Source organism: Salvelinus fontinalis, chromosome 1 (assembly GCF_029448725.1).
Source record: "Salvelinus fontinalis isolate EN_2023a chromosome 1, ASM2944872v1, whole genome shotgun sequence".
Classification (NCBI taxonomy): Eukaryota; Metazoa; Chordata; class Actinopteri; order Salmoniformes; family Salmonidae; genus Salvelinus; species Salvelinus fontinalis.
In genome coordinates, this window is record NC_074665.1 from 67,586,506 (window position 1) to 67,608,956 (window position 22,451).

The following is a 22,451-nucleotide window of genomic DNA, read 5'->3' on the forward strand; positions in this document are numbered from 1 at the left end:
CAATCAAAAAGCAAGGACAATAATTATTCATTGTAATCTAACCCCTCTCTCTGCCTACTCTTTCACCCCTATGAGCCATCACCACAGCAATGTGATGAACGTGTAACCCCTCTCTCTGCCTACTCTTTAACCCCTATGAGCCATCACCACAGCAATGTGATGAACGTGTAACCCCTCTCTCTGCCTACTCTTTAACCCCTATGAGCCATCACCACAGCAATGTGATGAACGTGTAACCCCTCTCTCTGCCTACTCTTTAACCCCTATGAGCCATCACCACAGCAATGTGATGAACGTGTAACCCCTCTCTCTGCCTACTCTTTAACCCCTATGAGCCATCACCACAGCAATGTGATGAACGTGTAACCCCTCTCTCTGCCTACTCTTTAACCCCTATGAGCCATCACCACAGCAATGTGATGAACGTGTAACCCCTCTCTCTGCCTACTATTTAACCCCTATGAGCCATCACCACAGCAATGTGATGAACGTGTAACCCCTCTCTCTGCCTACTATTTAACCCCTATGAGCCATCACCACAGCAATGTGATGAACGTGTAACCCCTCTCTCTGCCTACTCTTTAACCCCTATGAGCCATCACCACAGCAATGTGATGAACGTGTAACCCCTCTCTCTGCCTACTCTTTAACCCCTATGAGCCATCACCACAGCAATGTGATGAACGTGTAACCCCTCTCTCTGCCTACTATTTAACCCCTATGAGCCATCACAAATAAAATAAAATAAAATTTGATTGGTCACATACACATATTTAGCAGATGTTATTGTGAGTGTTGTGAAATGCAGCGTGATGAATGTGTAACCCCTCTCTCTGCCTACAGTTTAACCCAGATGAGCCATCACCACAGCAATGTGATGAACGTACCTGTTTGTTTCCTATTTTGCACAGTAAAAAAAAGGATCAAGACCAGTTCTCTATCCCTTCCTTCTCTGTCTCCTCTACTTCCTCATTTCCTCCACCACCCCATGTTCCAGTGAAGGAGAGTGTGTGTAACAGGCAGCCAGTGATCCTGTCAACTGGATTCTGCCCAGGAGGCCCTGGCTTCTGCAGCTTAGCCAATCAGAGCACAGGCAGTAGGCAGGGCTTAAACCAGTCCCCATCCCAGCTCTCCTGCTGCCTGTATCTGCATTCAAGCTAAAATTACTCCATGTAGTCTGACTTCCTGGGAACCAGGGAGAGAGTGTTGCGAGCCCCATACATGACCCATTTCTCTAGCTTTGTTTGGATTGAAACTGGGATCTTTTTTAAACCTCCTCACCGGGGAGAGGGGACTACAGGGATTTCCCTTTTTTTTAGCTCTCCATTTATTCTTTCACCACATCGGTGGACAGGATGATCGCAGCACAGCTTCTGGCCTACTACTTCACAGAGTTGAAGGATGACAAAGTCAAAAAGGTGAGTGCCCTGTAGGAATGTGGCTACAGCGAGCAGAGCCGTTGTTACCTACCTTCCAAAAATAGGACAGCTTTGAGGCACAGAGCTCAGGGCCATGTGACAACAAGTGACACAATCTGAAGCCCTGGGCTTATTGACTGTCTTGAAGCTGGTAGATTCACTCTCAGGCTTACATTTCCCTGTCTTGTGATAGCATGCAGCAGCATCTACAGTGCCGTTCAGGCATCTTGTTTGTAACACTGCAATGCCCTTGAAACAAGGATGTAGCCTGCCCTGAGCAGTGGGCCCTGGGTTGTTCCATGTCTGTTGTGACTGAATGTGTAGGGTGTGTTTAGCTCTAACCTTGTGAGGGGGCAGTTCAGGAGCATCTACCACTACCTGCCTCCTGAGTTAGGCTTCAGACTTCAAATGACATTGCGCCAACCCGCTTCCTGGGTGCCCTTGCTGTAATAATTTCGCTCTATCATTGTTGAGAGAGAAAGGAATGCAAACTTTGAGAATGCACATGTTGAAAATGCCCAATACCTCCTTTCCTGGCTGTTGCAGGACTACTAGCTAGGGTATGTTAGTGGCAAATGGGCCTAAATAACAGCTAGCAAGAACATACTGTAGCTGGCAATCCTTGTGATAAATGTAATCAAATCAAATTGTATTAGTCACATGTGCCGAATACAACCTTACAGTGAAATGCTTACTTACGAGCCCCTAACCAACATTGCAGTTTAAAAAAGTACAGATAAGAGTAAGAAATAAAAGTAACAAGTAATTAAAGAGCAGCAGTAAAATAACAATAGCGAGACCATATACCGGGTACTGGTACAGAGTCAATGTGCATAATATATACATGTAGGTAGAGTTATTAAAGTGACTATGCATAGATGATAACAACAGAGAGTAGCAGAGGTGTAAAAGAGGGGGAAGGGGGGGGGGGGGAATGTAAATAGTCTGGGTAGCCATTTGATTGTTTTGGGGGTAGAAGCTGTTTAGAACAGGAATAAGCAATGTTATATGGGCATCACATAGTTTGTGTGTGTTTGTACTCACTAATTACAATTATTTATATGTCAGACAATTAGGCCCACATGCCCAAGACATTACACACATTTCCTGGTTTAACCATTTCATTAGCCTTGAGACTAGCCTGATGAAATTTGGTAATATTTTTGACAAAAATTTCTCAAACATTTCTTAAAATATTGATTGTGTTGTAAGTATTGTCTTTACCCGTCCTTTGTCAATATATTTACACATAGGACACATAATTACACTGTAGATACAACTAACTCTGTAGGGAATGCTATTGTATTGACTTAAAATTGCCCCCTGTTGACTTGGCACACCTTCTTCGCATTGAGTGAAGGAAACACTGTTTGACAGTTTAACCTGATAACCAGATGTAACATGGGTCTGTTTCTCTAGCCACTGGAGTATGCCTAACAAGGTATTTCAATATGTCTTTTTACTACCACAGCACACATCTCAATAAAGTAGAGGGGATATGTCCACTTAATTATCACTGGTCACTGTAGACAGACAGCATGGTTTCCAGTCATCATATTGTTCCCTATTTCCTGAAGATGTAGAACGGAGTGTGGCCTATCAGCACATCCTAACACTTTTTTGGTTCCTACATAATTCCATATGTGTTATTTCTAGTTTTGATGTCTTCACTATTGTTCTACAATGTAGAAAATAGTAAAAATAAAGAAAAACCCTTGAATGAGTAGGTGTGTCCAAACTTTTGATTGGTACTGTATATATTCATAGGGTGCCGTCGGAAAGTATTCAGACCCCTTGACTTTTTCCAAATGTTGTTACTTTACAGCCTTATTCTAAAATTGATTAAATACGATTCAGCTCAGATGCATCCTGTTTCCATTGATCAACCTTGAGATGTTTCTACAACTTGATAGGAGTCCACCTGTTGTAAATTCAATTGATTGGACATTATTTGGAAAGGCACACACCTGTCAAAAAGGTCCCACAGTTGACAGTGCATGTTAGAGCAAAAACCAAGCCATGAGGTCGAAGAAATTGTCCGTAGAGGGCCGATACAGGATTGTGTCGAGGCACAGATCTGGGGAAGGGTACCAAAAAATGTCTGCAGCATTGAAGGTCTCCAAGAACACAATTACCTCAATCATTCTTGAATGGGAGAAGTTTGGAACCAACAAGGCTCTTCATAGAGCTGTCCGCCTGGCCAAACCGAGCAATCGAGGGAGAACGGCCTCAGGGAATTGACCAAGAACTCAATGGTCACTCTGACAGAGCTCTATAGTTCCTCTGTGGAGATGGGAGAACCTTCCAGAAGGACAACCATCTCAGCAGCACTCCATCAATCAGGCCTTTATGGTAGAGTGGCCAGGCGGAAGCTACTTCTCAGTAAAAGGCATAGGACAGTCTGCTTGGAGTTTGCCAAAAGGCACCTAAAGACTCTTATACCATGTGAAACAAGATTCTCTGGTCTGATGAAGCCAAGATTGAACAATTTGGCCTAAATGCCAAGTGTGACCTCTGGAGGAAACCTGGCACCATCCTTATGGTGAAGCATGGTAGCGGCAGCATCATGCGGTGGGGATGTTTTTCAGCGGCAGGGACTGGTAGACTAGTCAGGATCGAGGCAAACATAAACAGAGAAAAGTACAGCGAGATCCTTGATGAAAACCTGCTCCAGAGCGCTCACTACTTCAGACTAGGGCGATGGTTCACCTTCCAACATGACAATGACCCTAAGCACACAACCAAGCCAATGCATGAGTGGCTTCAGGACAAGTCTCTGAATGTCCTTGGGTGGCCCAGCCAGAGCCCGGACTTGAACCCGATCAAAACATCTCTGGAGAGACCTGAAAATAGCTGTGCAGCAATGCTCCCCATCCAACCTGACAGACCTTGAGAGGATCTGCAGAGAAGAATGGGAGAAATACAAGTGTGCCAAGTTTGTAGCGTCATACCTAAGAAGGCTTGAGGCTGTAGTCGCTGCCAAAGGTGCTTCAACAAAGTACTGAGTAAAGGGTCTGAATATTTTATTTGTATAATTTAGCAAACATTTCTAAAAACCTCTTTGCTTCGTCATTATGGGGTATTGTGTGTAGATTGATGAGGGGAAAACTATTCAATACGTTTTAGAATAAGGACGTGTGAAATGTGGAAAAAGTCAAGGGGTCTGAATACTTTCCGAATGCACTGTGCATATATATATATATTGTTTTGTCTTTACTGTCATTAAATGTGAAGACTTGTTTTATCAAATCAATTCTCTATGTGTAATTATTATTACGTGATTAAACTAACAATGTAAACTTAATTAACTAGGAAGTTGGGGCCCCATGGAAAATGTTGATTTACAGAGCTATTATTTTCCAAATATAACTCTTCAGATATTTTAATATCTGATCGATTAGCCTGTTGGGGATGGGGGCGCTGTTTAGACTATTTATGCTAATTTGGCTAATTTTTTAAACGGCTTCCCACAAAATCCTTGATCGTACAATATGCATATTATTATTATTATTGGATAGAAAACAGTCTATAGTTTCTATAGGAGTTGAAATTTTGTCTCTAAGTGGAACAGAGCCCATTCTACAGCAATTTCCCTGACATGGAGTCAGATTTGAGAAATGTTGGCCACTTTTCTGAAGTCAGTTAAAAAGGCACTGTCGTTGCTATGACTATACGGACACTTCTTACGTCTTCCCCTGGATGCCTTTACGTGATGACGATTCCAATGGGGTCGATTGCGCGTTCACAGGCACTACAAATGAAAAAAACCTTTAGCTAGCAAGTCTTTTCTTGCTGCGTAACGCGCGTGGAAGACACCGACCCTCTCCTGTTCCAAGCGTTAGTTTAGCCTGTTATATTTCTCCGGTCATCTTTTCACTCGTTATAGGAGTTACAAACATCATAAAGTAGTTAATTTAAAGCGTTTTATAGCAATTTATATCCGTTTAGTGCGATTTTGGGACATTTATTTTTGCAACGATGTGAAAAGTTGGGCACGCTTTTCAGTTCATCCCGAACGCAGTTGACATTTCCACCAAAAGACGATTTCTCCCAAGAAAGGATCCTTTGCCCAAGATACTGATGGAAGAACAGCTCAAGGTAGGACATTTTTATTATGATAAATCGTGTTTCTGTCGAAACATTTTAGTGGCTTAGGACGCCATGTTTTTTGACGTAGCTTCGCTTGGCGCAAACTGTATTGAAAAGTAAGGATAAATTAAAAAATGTAATAACGCAATTGTATTAAGAATTAAATTGTCTATCAATCCCTGTCCACCCTATATTTTTTAGTCAAGTTTATGAGTATTTATGTATAAGAGTAGATCACTGTCTAAGTGGCGCAAGGACTTTTTCTTTACCAGCTTGTCTACATTTCACATTGTCTAACCATGATTTTGGTGGCTAAATATAAACATTTTCGATCAAACTGTATATGCATGTTGTAATGTGATGTTACAGGAGTGTCATCGGAAGAATTCTGAGAAGGTTAGTGAAAAAATTAATATCTTTTGGCGATGTTGACTTTTATCGCTCACTTTGGCTAGAATCAATGCTGGGCTGCTAATTGCTATGTGCTAAGCTAATATAACGATTTATTGTGTTTTCGCTGTAAGACACTTAGAAAATCTGAAATATTGTCTGTATTCACAGGATCTGTGTCTTTCGATTCGTGTATGCTGTGTATTTTTACGAAATGTTTGATGATTAGTAGTTAGGTAAACACGTTGCTCATTGTAATTATTCTAGTCCATTTGTGATGGTGGGTGCAATTGTAAACTATGCCATCTACCTGAAATATGCACTTTTTTCTAACAAAACCTATCCCATACCATAAATATGTTATCAGACTGTCATCTAATGAGTTTTTTTGTTGGTTAGGGGCTATAAATATCTTAGTTTAGCCGAATTGGTGATGGCTACTGGTGTTGGTGGACAAATAAAAGATGGTGGATTATGCTAATGTGTTTTTAGGTAATAGATGTACATCTTTACATATTGTGTCTTCCCTGTAAAACATTTAAAAAATCGGAAATGTTGACTGGATTCACAAGATCTGTGTCTTTCATTAGCTGTATTGGACTTTAATGTGTGAAAGTTAAATATTTAAAAAAAAATATTTTTTTTGAATTTCGCGGCACTGGTTTTTCAGTGGGGGGGGGGGGGGGGGGGGGGTGTGCCGCTAGCGCCACGCTGATCCTAGACAGTTTTTAATCATTCTCATTAATGTATTATTATTACCTTGTTAGTCTCATTCCAAACGTCGTAAAATTATTGGTTATCTGCACAAACTCCAGCATAAATTATGAATCAGTGATATACAAATTGGCTTAATTATTTATTATTTATTAATCATCTAACTAAATAATCACAGAAATACATAACAGAAAAAACAGTAGATATTGGTTTCTAACAATGATAGAAAAGTCCCTAGTGGGCTAAACCGATATGACAGCTTGGTAAGAAGCATCTCAAGGTCCTGGAGTGGCCTAGCCAGTCTCTAGACCTGAACCCAATAGAAAATCTTTGGAGGGAGCTGAAAGTCCGTATTGCCCAGTGACAGCCCCGAAACCTGAAGGATCTGGAGAAGGTCTGTATGGAGGAGTGGGCCAAAATCCCTGCTGCAGTGTGTGCAAACCTGGTCAAGAACTACAGGAAACGTATGATCTCTGTAATTGCAAACAAAGGTTTCTGTACCAAATATTTAGTTCTGCACCAAATACTTATGTCATGCAATAAAATGCAAATTAATTACTTAAAAATCATACAATGTGATTTTCTGGATTTTTGTTTTAGATTCCGTCTCTCACAGTTGAAGTGTACCTATGATAAAAATGACAGACCTCTACATGCTTTGTAAGTAGGAAAACCTGCAAAATCGTCAGTGTATCAAATACTTGTTCTCCCCATTGTATGTGTGTTTCCTGTCCTTCATCATCAAATGAAACACACTCATCATGACTGTCCCTTAACCTGTCTAGCGGAACTCCTCCCACATTCCACTGAAAAGGCAGAGCGCGAAATTCAAAAAATATTTTTGAGAAATATTTAACTTTCACACATTAACAAGTCCAATACAGCAAATTAAAGATACACATCTTGTGAATCCAGTCAACATGTCCGATTTTTAAAATGTTTTACAGCGAAAACACCACATATATTTATGTTAGCTCACCACCAAATACAAAAAAGGACAGACATTTTTCACAGCACAGGTAGCATGCACAAAGCCAACCTAACTAACCAAGAACCAACCAAACTAACCAGGAAACAACTTCATCAGATGACAGTCTTATAACATGTTATACAATAAATCTATGTTTTGTTCGAAAAATGTGCATATTTGAGGTATAAATCAGTTTTACATTGCAGCTACCATCACAGCTACCGTCAGAAATAGCACCAAAGCAGCCAGAGTAATTATAGACACCAACCTGAAATACCTAAATACTCATCATAAAACATTTCTGAAAAATACATGGTGTACAGCAAATGAAAGACAGGCATCTTGTGATTCCAGCCAATATTTCCGATTTCTTAAGTGTTTTACAGCGAAAACACAATATAGCATTATATTAGCTTACCACAATAGCCAGAAACACAAGCCATTTACCAGCAGCAAAAGTTAGCGATCGTAACAAACCAGCAAAAGATATATAATTTTTTACTAACTTTGATAAGCTTCATCAGATGACAGTCCTATAACATCAGGTTATACATACACTTATGTTTTGTTCGAAAATTTGCATATTTAGAGCTGAAATCAGTGGTTATACATTGTGCTAACGTAGCATCTTTTTCCCACAACGTCTGGATATTTTTCTGACACTCACATATTCTGACCAAATAACTATTCATAAACATTACTAAAAAATACATGTTGTATAGGAAATGATAGATACACTATTTCTTAATGCAATTGCTGTGTTAGAATTCTAAAAATAACTTCATTTCGACATGCAGTTTACGTTATGGCGAGAGCGTGCCCAAAATCTGGGCACAAACTACTAGTTCACATGTTCGACAGATATATGAAATAGCATCATAAAATGGGTCCTACTTTTGATGATCTTCCATCAGAATGTTGTACAAGGGGTCCTTTGTCCAGAACAATCGTTGTTTGGATTTAGAATGTCCTCTTCTCCAGTCAATTAGCACGGAAAGCTAGCAAAGTGGCGCGAAGCTCTCCTTCCTGAACATACGCAGACAAAGCAACACGCCTAACGTCCCGAAAAAATTCCAATAATCTAATAAAACTATATTGAAAAAACATACTTTACGATGATATTGTCACATGTATCAAATAAAATCAAAGCCGGAGATATTAGTCGTCTATAACGACAGCTTTACAGAAGGCAATACCAGGTCACTTCTCGCGCGTTCCAGAAAACAGGAAATTGGGGTCACGTCATGCCAAGAGCTTTTATTCGACCTCAGATCATGTTATACACTCCATTTCTTCTCTCACTGCCTGTTGACATCTAGTGGAAGGCGTATGAAGTGCATGTATACTAATAAATATCAAGCACATGTATAGGCAGGCCCTAGAACAGAGCATCGATTTCAGATTTTCCACTTCCTGTCAGGAAGTTTGCTGCAAAATGAGTTCTGTTTTACTCACAGATATAATTCAAACGGTTTTAGAAACTAGAGAGTGTTTTCTATCCAATAGTAATAATAATATGCATATTGTACAAGCAAGAATAGAGTACGAGGCCGTTTAAATTGGGCACCATTTTCCCCCCAAAGTGTAAATAGCGCCCTCTATCCTCAACAGGTTTTAAGTGTCAACGGACCATTCCCACAGCAGAAATATTGTTTAATTCTCCTATTTTGGGGATTTAGGAGTTTGGCCAAGTCTTTCTTTGTTCTGTCTAGGCTCTCTACCTCCTTACTGCATGGCAGTTTCTACCCGGTATTTATGACCTGAGGTAATAAACCTGGTTTAGGAGAGAGGGAGCGCCACGATCTATACCCAGAAAGGGCCACGTCATGACAGTCCCCCCCTGGTGGTTTGGATCTTGTGATTATCCTGCAAGTTCCTGGTTGTAGATCATCGTTGCAGTCCCCCTCTGGTGGTTGACCTTGGTAGGTTCTCTGAAAGCAGAGCAGTCCAACACAAGGATGAGCAGTGGATGTCCGGTTGGTAATCGCCATTGCAGTCCCCCTCTGGTGGTCGACCCAGGTAGGATTTCTGCAAATGGAACAGGCCATCACAAGGATGGGCAGCGGACGTCCGGATTGGAATCGCCGTTCCGGACCCGTCATCTGGTTGTACAGACTGGAAGATCTGGGCAGTAACTTAGGCAGATGTTAACAACGCACAAACACTCCCAAAATATATATTTACATTTCTTCCCAAATTAGCGGCGTTGTGGCACTAAGTGATGGTTGTATGGGGACTTTGTTTATGGCTCTATGACTTCCTAAGTGTCAAAGGAACTGAACCGAAAATGAATGAAAGCATAAACAAAAGATATACAAAATAAAGTTTGCACACCAAAATCATCTAATTGGACTGTATTCTATATACGTCCAAGGTCCTGGCAAAATGACCCTGTCATGGCATTGTATAATGTCATATCCAGGACGTTCCTAATTTGTGGTGTGTTGCTTAGGCACTATCCTAAGTTGATAACTACATGATAAGTCTACAGCTGCAAGGCACCAGCTTTGGGCAGTCTACAGGGATGACCTATGGACCTCTGTGGAAAAACTGGTGAGTACTGTAGCTGTAGAGTCGAAAAGGCCTAAGAGTACATTTTCAACTTTACTAAGGCTGGTATTTTGTTCGGACCCTTAAGTGATCTGAGGATAAATCCTCATTAAAATGTTCCGTTGTATGTGTTTGTTTATGCTTACATAAGCGCACATGCCAAAGGAGAAAACCAACTATCCTGGTAGATTACAACTTGTTCAGAATGAGTCTGACATCATCAGATCATTTCCAGGTCGATGCCTGGAGTTCAATAAGAATTGATGTCAACCTCAAGACGTGTTAAGGGGACCTGTAGTAGTTTTACTACACGTCACTGTGTCTTACACCATTGTAGTGGTGATTGGTATGAAGGAGTCTATTTCATAGCTATGTTATCCATGGAGGAGCTAACCTCACGACAAAAGTACTCTCTAAGCACTGAACCAGTCGTACGCGGTGTGATCATGGTTCATGACTTCTAATAACTTTCCTCCTGAATGGTGTGTTCTATTTATTAGTGGCATGTGTGTTGACCATCAGAAGAGTGTTCTGGAGATTCACTTACATGTGTTACAATCTGAGTGACTACTAACTACTCTGTCACTGTTATCAATAGCAATTTGACTTGTGAGCTCTCTAATCCTCTTACTGATTGTTGCTGGACTGACTGTGCTGGCATTGGTACTGGTACTCAAGGGGACCAGTTGTCCTGCCAATTTATTCTGAAATATTATCCTACAGGAACACATGATTAGAGCATTTTACTAGTTTTGTATTGTAGTTCTACACATGGCAAGGCATGACTATTTTTTGCCATTTGTTTTGGAGGTGGAAGTCCACTGGACTTCTTTTATGACCAGTGTGGTACACCTCAGTAATATATTAGATGTGTTCTAAGATAATCCCCGTCTAGGGGCCTGTCTGCTCCTCACTGTTCTCATAGGGGAGTTTACAAATCGATTTGTTTTCTGCTCTGGCGGCCTCGTACGGTGTTACACGTAGTCTCGACCCCCCCACCGGCCTCGATGAGGCTCACCATGGGTCTGGGCTACTATTCCCCCCCTTTGTGGTTCGGGACCCTCCCCACCAGCGGTTGGTGTTGGTATCCGAGGCACAAACGAAAAGGTTGGACTCTATGTACGAGTTGTCAGCGGCAGTGTTGTTATGAGAATGGCTGTAACCTTTCAACCAAATCTCCTGGTGTTTATGCTTCAAAATGCTCAGTGGCTGTCGAGGCCTGTCAGTCACCACAGCGTCCGTGTGTGGCAACCTCTTCAGTACCTGCGAACTGAGACGAGGATATCTGTCTGTGATATCGCAAAGTGTTTCACCAGTGGGAGTCATCGGGTCAGTTGCTGGACTGATGCCATCAGTGTCATTGTAAGGGGTGACAGTCCCCCACAAAGCGGAAGATGTACCATCGGAAGCAGAGTACACTCTGCTCATTGATGTTTTTCTTGCTGAGACGGGCAAGAGAAGTTCATCTCAACTACAGTATTGCTCAACTTCAAAGAGGAGGGAAGTTACTCATTCACAGAGACTGCTGGCTCGAAATGAAAAGAAGTTAATCAGGTTTGTTGATTGAATGTATTGAGATATCGTATTATCTCCTTGGATCAGATTCTCCACCAAGAGGTTTTGAAACACCTTTTTCCCAAGGGATGCTTTTGACAGATACCTTTCGTGGATGACTGCTTTGCAGCTAATGTTAGGGGAAGACAGTGTGGTCAGTGGAGAAGGCACTGTGACCTGTGACCACACAAGGTTGGTTTTCCAATCCATCAGTGAGAGTAACCGATCCAGCAAGTCTGCTCCGAGTAGCAGGGGTTCAGATTCGAGGCTGATAACATACACAGGGTGAACGAGCGATACGTCCTGGAAGTGTAGTTTCAGTATGACCCTCAATGTGAGAGGCGAGGTAGTCTGAGTGAAACCTCGAAGTGTAGTGTCTCATCGTTCCATTTTTAACCATGTTTAGTTGGCTTTAAAGCCCTTTTGAAATCATCGAACAATGTTTGAGAGATGAGCAATATCGTCACGCCCGAATCAATTAGTGCATGACAAGGTAAGCATTCCTCCAGGACTGTTTCCAGGTATGGCCGTTTAGATTTGCATTTAGTGGACATATTCCCCACAAAGTGGAGTGGTCGTTCGCAACGACGTGATGTGTCATTTCTGTCCGAGGTGAAGGCAGATTGACTTTTCGGATTTTGTGTGGGCTTGGCTTTAACGAAGCTTTTGAACTTTTTCTTTGCAACCTTTGCATCATATTCTATAGGCAAAGCCTCTGGGCTTGTTTCTTGATCAGGCCGGCCATGGATTGGGTCTCGAGTGAGAGCAGGAGAAATTAGATTTTTAACATCCTTACTAAGGGTGTTAATTCCTGCGAACCTTATGTCCAGCAATTCTCCGTCTAGTCCTTCTGACTTATCTTTTACCATTTTCTCAAATTCTTCTCGCTTTAGTTCTTCACGTAGTGGAACTTCTAGAGACCATTGGTCTACGTTTTGATTGTCCTTTAACCCTTTGTTACCCTTGTGCTCTGACACCTTTTGTGGGTTGGGTGCAGGAAAGCAGCGAACAGGTCAATTGTATCGGTAGCCGTTTTCGATGGCGATTTACTTTACAGTTATTTAGAACGCAGAGGTTATTGGATTTGTGGTTTCGGGGTAGAAACCGTTGTTGTGCATCATCTCTCAGTGCTCCAAAACCTGATAATGCACCCTCTAACTGGAGTGAGTGCTCCTGGTCAAACTTCAAAACCGAGTGGTCAAGGCTCTTAGCGTTGCGAGCTTTTGATGCCTCAAAAGCTGTGCTTGCAAGCTCTCTGAGTTGTAAGATAGGCAAGCCAACGTTGGCTGTAGGGCCCAAGTAGGTAATGAAGGTGGGATACATGTTCGACAGAAACATTTGTTTGAATGGTAACAGCTCTTCCATTCCTGTTTCAGTGAGTAGGCCAAAGTAAGCTGAACGAAGCCTATGATAGTAAGCTTGTGGGTGTTCATTCCGAGTTTGTTTGACAGTGTTTTCCTGTGAGCTATCGTGTTTGCGAGTCGCAGAACCACTGAATTCTCATTTCAAAGCTGTGGAAAGTTTAGTATAGTCGTTAAGCATGTGTTGCTGTTACACAAATGAACCTCGTCACATGTATATTCTATGTTTGCTTCAACAGGTAAACTCGGTCAGAACCCATAGCGTAGCCCTCCAATGTGTCCTCTATGTCAGCTAGGAACGTCTCAGTATCATTTGGCTGACCTGGAACAGGGTCAAAGGTGGGGAAATTCTTGACGAGTTTGTCAAGGTGTTCCACGCCAAGTGGATGGAGAAGAGTGGCTTCATCCTGTGGGAAATAGGAGCTGAAACGCCAAGAGAAGAAGCCAAGCTTTGGCTTCGTTGTCCAAGAGGCGCCATATTACTCATTGCCGAATGGCCAAGAGGAGAAGACTGAGGGACACATGAGGGAGGCAAAGTCTGAAACCTTCTATCGTCTTTACTCCTTTGAGTGTCGGGCTCCGGTTGCTTGGTTGGGTAGTCACGCTGTAGCGCGTGATCGTTCTGAAATTCCACCAGATTGTACTTAAGGGTGGTATTCTGCTGCATTGCGGATTCCACTTGAGCGCTTAGAGTACTGGTTTTAGGCACGTGAGTGTTGCACTGGCTCCTTTCGGTCTCAAACCTATCTGTCATGTTTTGCAGATAGAGGTCTTGAGTACGGAGCGAGAGATTCAGTGATGAGATTTCCTGCGCTTGCTTAGAAAAATCAATATTTCCATCTTCATCACCTGAGTTCTCTCATCATTAATTTGGTCAGCAACTTCAATGAGTTCTGCTGATTTGTCCTCCAACTTAGTCATTGTGTTCATTAATTGATCATCTTTGGTCTGCAGCATTTGGAGTAGAACAGTGTTACTTTGAGTAATGTTCAACAAAACTGCATGCGTGTTATCAAGTTGAGCGCTCCTGTTTGTAGATAACTTGTCAGATTTATCTAGTTTGTGTGGATATCGTCATATTTCGTTTTGGCTAAATGGAGTTGTTCCTGTATAAGACGATTTTGTTCCTGTAGAAAACTATTTTATTGAAGAGTCCATAGCTAGCAGAATTTTCCCTTTTCTGCATTTGTCATCAGTTTTCCGGTTCTTTCCACCTGTCCCTTTATGTCTACCGTGTCCTGCCAGTGCTTCAGCTGTGCACTGCGGTATTGGACCGAAGCCAATTATGGATGGCAAGACATCAAGGCTAAACTGGAGAGAACCTTCATGGTTGATGGTTGATTTTGGAGAGCGTTTGTCGCGATTTCTATTGTTTTTCTGCTAATGGCAAAGTTAGGTTTGGTATCACTACTGAGGTTAGAGATCAGTCCTTTTATGGGCGAGGTTTCACTAATTAGCGGGGGAGTGGGAACCACTCCCTCCTATAGCTTGCACATTATTAGAACATTTGAGAGGAGAGAATTTGGGGTTTTGGAATACTTTGGAAGATGCAAAGACAATTTTTATCTATTTATAGACGTTAATGAACCATCAGTACTGCATCATAATGTGGGAGTTGGATGCGAATGAATTTGCAAAAGGAAATTGACTTGATTAATCAATGATAATGATGAATCATACCTGTATAGGCAACTGGGAATTACATTTTAATTATCCTGAGAAGTTGGTTAATCTAGGTTAATATGGGAAAGTTTAAAATGTCTCATTTAATTGGAAGAACCTGAAAAGGTATTTTCGACAATTTAACTTATTAAATTGAATGAGACGATGACATCCAATCAATTGAGATTGTCTGGATTATCATACGTGTTAACAATAGTTTAAATGTTAGGGTACATTCATCACCAGGTTCACATGTCCCTAAGGCCGAAGCCACATGGGATTCCCGCTGAAGGCGGGACTTCATTCAGTACTGGGTAGTCCTGAATGAGCTTTGCAAAAGCAAATTTTACTGATTTAATCAATGTTAATGATAAATCAAACCTGTGTAGAAACCCATCCATTTGGATATTATTTTAAATGTACATTGGAAAAAGGTAAATCCTGCAATTTTACCTCTTAGTTAAATTGAATGAGACATCGATATCCAATCAGTTGAGACAGGCTGGATATCATAAGTAACCACTTGTTAAACGTGATCCACGTTTGGGTGTCACCTAAATAATTGTTTTTAACTTCTTATGGCTGAAGGGGCAGTATTGAGTAGCTTGGATGAAAGGTGCACAGAGTCATAGTTGCTAATATACGCATATTATTATTAGTATTGGATAGAAAACACTCTGAAGTTTCTAAAACTGTTTGAATTATGTCTGTGAGTATAACAGAACTCATATGGCAGGCAAAAACCTGAGAAGTTCCACTTCCTGTTTGGATATTTTCTGGGGGTGCCAGATTTTCAACCAAGCTCTCATTGAAAATACAGAGAGATATGGATGGGTTTTCACTTCCTACGGCTTCCACTAGATGTCAACAGTCAATAGAACTTTGTCTGATGACTCTAATGTGAAGGGGGGCCGAAGGAGACAGGAATGAGTAATCACTTCCATGAGGTGCCCACTCATTAAACTGGCGCGTTCACGTGAGAGTGAGCTCCGTTCCATCGGTCAATTGAAGTCGATGTAATTCTCCGGTTGGAACGTTATTCAAGATGTATGTTATCAACATTCTAAAGATTGATTCAGTACATCGTTTGACATGTTTCTACTGACTGTAACGGAACTCTTGGACATTTCGTCACGTTATAGTGGACGCGCTTTGAGACTTCGGTTAGGGTGTTTGGTAAACAATTAGAAAGTAGCTAATTGGACATAAATAACGGACATTATCGAACAAATCAAGCATTTATTGTGGACCTGGGATTCCTAGGACTGCATTCTGATGAAGTTCAAAGGTAAGGAAACATTTATCATGTATTTTCTGGTTTATGTTAAGTCCAACATGGCGGCTAATTTGGCTATTGTTCTGAGCTCCGTCTCAGATTATTGCTTGGTTTATTTTTCCATAAAGTTTTTTTGAAATCTGACACAGCGGTTGCATTAGAGGTATATCTATAATTCCATGTGTATAACTTGTATTATCATCTACATTTATGATGAGTATTTCTGTTGAAACGATGTGGCTATGCAAAATCACTTGATGTTTTTGCAACTAGTGAATCTAACGGTCCAATGTAAACTCAGATTTTTTTATATAAATATGAACTTTATCAAACAAAACATGCATGTATTGTGTAACATGAAGTCCTATGAGTGTCATCTGATGAAGATAATCAAAGGTTAGTGATTAATTTTATCTCTATTTCTGTTTTTTGTGAAAGCTATCTTTCGCTGGAAAAATGGCTGTGCTTATTGTGGTTTTGTGGTGACCTAACATAATTGTTTGTAGTGCTTTCGCTGAAAAGTACATTTGAAATCGGACACTTTGGTGGGATTAACAACAAGATGACCTTTAAAATGATGTAAGACACATGAATGTCTGAGGAATTTTAATTATGAGATTTCTGTTGTTTGAATTTGGCTGTTGTCATATCGATCCCAGTAGCGGGATTGCAGCCATAAGAAGTTTTTAACAGAAACGTACTGGCGATTCTTCACCCCCAGGGGTCACTGATCGCAGAAAGCTGAAATCAAATGAAAGTACAAAGGGAGGGACTTCCGTCGGGCAAGGCGGAGGAATTACAACATGACACAGGAAAAACAAAATGGCTGCTTTCCCTTTGTTAGCTTAGCATCTTGTGCAAGCTAATCCTACACTTTCAAGCATAACATAGGATCCCTTTCAGCAAGGGAATGGTTTTACTTATAACGTATTATGTTCAAACCATTTCTCTGCATTATTTTCGTGATGTTTTACTGGAACGCACGCTAAACAAAGAAATGCACCGTTGGTCTACTCGCGTGGAAATGCGAGAGACAGAGAGATAGTTATCGCTAGTTAAGCTAATATCTACTCAATTTCAATCGGCTAGCCCTGTGTACCCGCTCAAGAAATTAATAATGACCGAGCCTACCCGCTTCTGAAACGCGGATGTAACGGGTGTCGTCGGAAGGAAGGAAGAGACCAAGGCGCAGCGTTCTTAGAGTTCCACATAATTTAATCACGAAGTGAAACTAAAACAGGACAAAACAATAAAGAATACAACGACCGAACAGCTTCAATGTGCAAACTCCCTGCACACAAACAAAGAACAAGATCCCACACAGAAAGAGGGAAAAGGGCAGCCTAAGTATGATCCCCAATCAGAGACAACGATAGACAGCTGCCTCTGATTGGGAACCACACTCGGCCAGAAACAAAGAAATACAAAACATAGAATGCCCACCCAAATCACACGCTGACCAAAACAAAATAGAGACATTAAAAGGATCTCTAAGGTCAGGGCGTGACAGCGGGAGGCAGAAATAGCACTATGTTTGGCCAAACGCTCTATTTCTCAAATTTCTATAAGTAGCTGGATCGTGTCATAGCACTTAGAAATGTAATCACTAACTTTAAAACTCATTAGTCACCCTGACGTCATCAGATACGCAAACACCGGGACTTCTATGGCAACACACACACAACCAATAATTCCTGTCTACAACTCCCCTGCTGTATAATATCATCTGGGTGTATAATGCAATCTGCTTTCCAATTTTGTATAGGCTGAATGAAAATAAATGTTGTGTCGTTACTGTCATTAAATGTGAAGACTGTTAATTTATCAAATAAATTCTCTATGTGTAATTATTATTACGTGAATCAACTAATCGTGTAAACTTAATTAACTAGGAAGTCGGGTCACCTCGGAAAATGTTGATTTAGAAAGCAACATTTTAGTGAATATAACTCTTCAGATATTTTAATATCTGATCGATTAGTGTGGAAATATATATAAAATACAGGAAAATCATGATTTTGACTGCACTGGGCCATTAACAGGCTCTTATTTAGCTCTTTATAAATAGTACACTGTTTTGAAAACTCACCAAACTATTCCTGAAATATTAACCTATTAGAAACAATTTGAATATCAAACTCACAAAAATTATAATTACACAATTACACACACTTACCATAACATGTGCTAATTGTGATGGTAATTGTGATAGTAGCCATTTTGAATAATCAGAAATAAAAAAATATCAAGGTGACACCCCCACACATGTGATATCATTGAAAAGCCCAGAATGTCCTCTCAAAGGTACAACAGGACCTAACACAATGCCATGTATGGACTTATAGACCAAAATACTTTAGAGAGAACAGCTCACTCTCCCAAGATTAAGGCTTAAAGGTGTGGCCTTCATCGTGATACTGGATCCAGTATGTCAAAGGACAGCTGAATCACTACTAGTAGATGTTTTGCAACTGTTAGTGTCATTTGAGAGCCCATTGTGTTCCCTCTTAATTAAGGAGAAAGTAGATCATATCATCTTAATGCTATGAATTATGAATGAATTACTCCCTGGATTACTCTGAAGAAACTGGTTGTAAATGATCAAAGATGATGATGTGTTGGTGTCTTTCAGATCGATAAGTACCTGTACGCCATGCGTTTCTCCGACGAGACGCTGATGGACATCATGAAGCGATTCAGGAGGGAACTGGGGAATGGGCTGGGTCGGGACACTAACCCCACAGCAACTGTCAAGATGCTGCCCACCTTTGTCAGGTCCATTCCTGATGGATCAGGTGAGCATGAACACTCCAACTAGATTCTCAGAGGAAGAAGAGTTGTGGGAAATCTATGCCTGGTTCTTTATTTTTTAAGGACAAGATGTAATAACATGTTAAAGATTTGTACAGTTACAAATCCAGGTGTGAGGCAGAAACCAGTTGGTCAAGTGGCATGGTTTCTGTTTTTTCACCCATTGGCTAGAGTCACAATAGAAATAACAGGGTCTGGGCCCATATCCACAAAGAATCTCAGAGAAGGTCCTCGGAATCCTGTTGGAACCTGTTTTAAGAATTTAAAAACTCCCAGCTCAGAATAGGTTTTAGGATGATGTTAAGACACTGCCAAGACAAACTCTGAGCCAGGAGTAAACTCAACTCATAAAAGTTTCTCAGCTCATAATCACAACAGTTTGAGTTACTGCAAAGGAAAGATAGTTATGACTTTTGTCGTGTTTCTTGGCCCAAGCAAGTCTCTTCTTCTTATTGGTGTATGTTAGTAGTGGGTTCTTTGCAGCAATTCGACCATGAAGGCCTGATTCATGCAGTCTCCTCTGAACAGTTGATGTTCAGATGTTCTGTTACTTGAACTCTGTGAAGCATTTATTTGGGCTGCAATCTGAGGTGCAGTTAATTCTAACGAACTTATCCTCTGCAGCAGAGGTAACTCTGGGTCTTCCTTTCCTGTGGCGGTCCTCATGAGAGCCAGTTTCATCATAGCGCTTGATTGTTTTTGCGATTGCATTCGAAGAAACTTTCAAAGTTCTTGAAATTTTCCGGACTGACTGACCTTCATGTCTTAAAGTAAGGATGGACTGTCATTTCTCTTTACTTATTTCGGCTGTTCTTGCCATAATATGGACTTGGTCTTTTTCCAAATAGGACTATCTTCTGTTTACCACCCCTATGTTGTCACAACACAACGGATTTGTTCAAACGCGTTAAGGAAAGAAATTCCACAAATGAACTTTTAACAAGGCACTCCTGTTAATTGAAATGCATTGCTTCTACACCTGCATTGCTTGCTGTTTGGGGTTTTAAGCTGGGTTTCTGTACAGCACTTTGAGATATCAGCTGATGTAAGAAGGGCTATATAAATAAATTTGATTTGATTCCAGGTGACTACCTCATGAAGCTGGTTGAGAGAATTCCCAGAGTGTGCAAAGCTGTCATCAAGGCAAAGGGTGGCAACTTTGAAGAATCTCAAATATAAAATATATTTAACATGTAGAAAATAGTAAAAAATAAAGAAAAACCTTGGAATGAGTAGGTGTGTCCAAACTTTTTACTGGTACTGTAAATCAGATCAAAAGTTAAATAAATCCCACTGTGAGTGTGTTAGCTAGTGAATGACGTAAGAGATTATATGGAGTAGGCCTTTAGGGTTCATCGTTTGCATTCCCTCTTGTTTTTTAAAAACGTTTCAGTTCCTTTGGTTTACAAAAAATAAGTTGTCACGCCCATAAAACTACTACTGCTTAAATTTCAACATGTTCTCAAGACAGTGTGAAACTGTCTTTAATTCCCGGGAAGAGTGGATTTTTGGCAGGAGCCAGGAGCTTTTGACAAAATTACATCTGATATACATGGCAATGCCAACAGTAGTCAGCCCAGACATGACAACACAAAGATTTCAGTCACTGAGTACTGTTGCATGCACACAATATTGCGATTATTGTGGATAGTCAGATTAATATAATAGTTTGATTAAAACGTTTACATGCTTTACAAGAAGAATGATTTCCCTAATAATCCTGTTAACATGGACACATCTGAAATCAGGCTCCCTAGTTTTCAAGTTTTAATGTCACATGCACAAGTACAGTGAAATGCCTTTCTAGCAAACTCAAAACCCAACAATGCAATAACCAATAACAATATAATACTAGAAGAAAACATGAGAAATAAGAATAAATATGAAGAACACAATAAGTAAGTAAGCATACTATATACAGGGTAAGTTCCAATACCATATTTACAATGTGCAGGGATACTGGAGGGATGGAGGTAGATGCAGTATGTATAGGGATAAGGTTACTAGGCAACAGGAAATAAGATAAACAGAGTAGTAGCAGCTTGTATGTGAGTGGGTGTTGTGATAGAAAAATTACATATTTACCTGATTTGTTTAATATTAATAGACAGATATTTATTTGACAGTTTCTGATTATTGTTGCTTGGTTTTATAGTTAGGTAACACCAGTGGATTTGAGCAGGAAGTTAATGTGTTCTAAAATTGTAATCTGTTTTGATTATGTGGAACAGTGTCCAGTAATTAAAGTAGATTGAAATAAGTATTGACTATTAACATGATAAAAGAGGACCAACTTTTTGAAGGTTCTACATTTGGTAAAGGTTTATATTTTTACTAAATTAAGGCAACAGGTTGCAATGTTTACATTGCCAGAAATGGGTTTGTTTATTTTAGACAGTGTCGATTCCACGTAATGAAACACTGTATTAGTGCTCCCGAGATGCGTAGCGTCCTAAAGCACTGCATCTCAGTGCAAGAGGGATCACTTTAGTCCCTGGTTTGAATCCAGGCTGTATCACATCCGGCCGTGATTGAGAGTCCCATAGGGCGGCTCACAATGGCCCAGCGTCGACGAGGTTTGGCCCGGTAGGCCGTTATATAAATAAGAATTTGTTCTTAACTGACCTGCCTAGTTAAATAAAGGTTAACAGGAACAATCTAAGGTGACAATATAGTAACAATATCATGATAATTTGACATGGTTATTGAAAAGAGAGACCAGTCATATAATATGATATGGGAGTGAATTGATAGACTCAGTGGAGAGATGCATGTTGCCATGTCTAAGGGTAGCACACGCTAAATTAAGAGCACATAAACGTTGGGGTACATTCAAATTAATGATGGTCATGATCATGTTTTGTTTGTAGTTAAAACCTTTGTGTTGCTGATTATGATATTATTAGACTGAATGCTAAAGAAATTGACATTTCTCTTCCAGGAGAATGGGGGTAGTCATTTTCTCTCTCTTTGAAATGTTTCCTGAGGCTATGGTCTTGGGAGAGGGGTTAGTGAAATTCAGCAGTTTTATAGGTATAACGGCATCTGGATTTGGTGGTAAAGAGGAGTTACCAAATTAAATAAGGCCTGGCCATTTTTGTTTGATTGTTTGATTTTTGACACACACACACCAGTACGCACACACAACTTACTGGTTATGAATATGGGTTAGTGCCGAGGTATTTTAAAGGGTCACACACACACATTGAATATTTAGAAAAATAATTCTGAGTTTTAATTGACCACGTGAATTATTTTGATAAAAAATGTACTGAGGAAACTTACTGTAAACCTGGGATAAAAAATGTATGAAATATTTTACCGTTTTTTATTAATTGGTCTAATATAAACACTTTTTCACGACCCTGTCTTTCAAAGATAAATCGTAAAAATCCAAATAACTTCACAGATCTTAATTGTAAAGGGTTTAAACACTGTTTCCCATGCTTGTTCAATGAACCATAAACAATTAACAAACATGTACCTGTGGAACGGTCATTAAGACACTAACAGCTTACAGACCGTAGGCAATTAAGATCACAGTTATGAAAACTTAGGACACTAAAGAGGCCTTTCTACACCAAAAGAAAGATGCCCATGGTTCCTGCTCATCTGCGTGAATGTGCCTTAGGCATGCTGCAAGGAGACATGAGGAC

The 22,451-nt window shown here is 40.4% G+C and overlaps 1 protein-coding gene across 2 annotated transcripts in view; it reads left to right on the forward strand.

Moving 5' to 3' along the window:
• Window positions 1-1,120: 1,120 nt before the first annotated feature.
• hk1 (hexokinase 1) overlaps window positions 1,121-22,451 on the forward strand; it is a 43,147-nt gene continuing 21,816 nt past the window's right edge. Inside the window, exons 1-2 of one of the 2 annotated variants that reach the window (XM_055930689.1) lie at window positions 1,121-1,418; window positions 18,617-18,779. In XM_055930689.1, the coding sequence (XP_055786664.1) occupies window positions 1,356-1,418; window positions 18,617-18,779 (226 nt within the window). In that variant the 5' untranslated portion in view covers window positions 1,121-1,355. Of the gene's footprint in view, window positions 1,419-7,221; window positions 7,272-18,616; window positions 18,780-22,451 lie in introns of those variants that run through there. The other variant, XM_055930699.1, reaches the window with a different exon arrangement.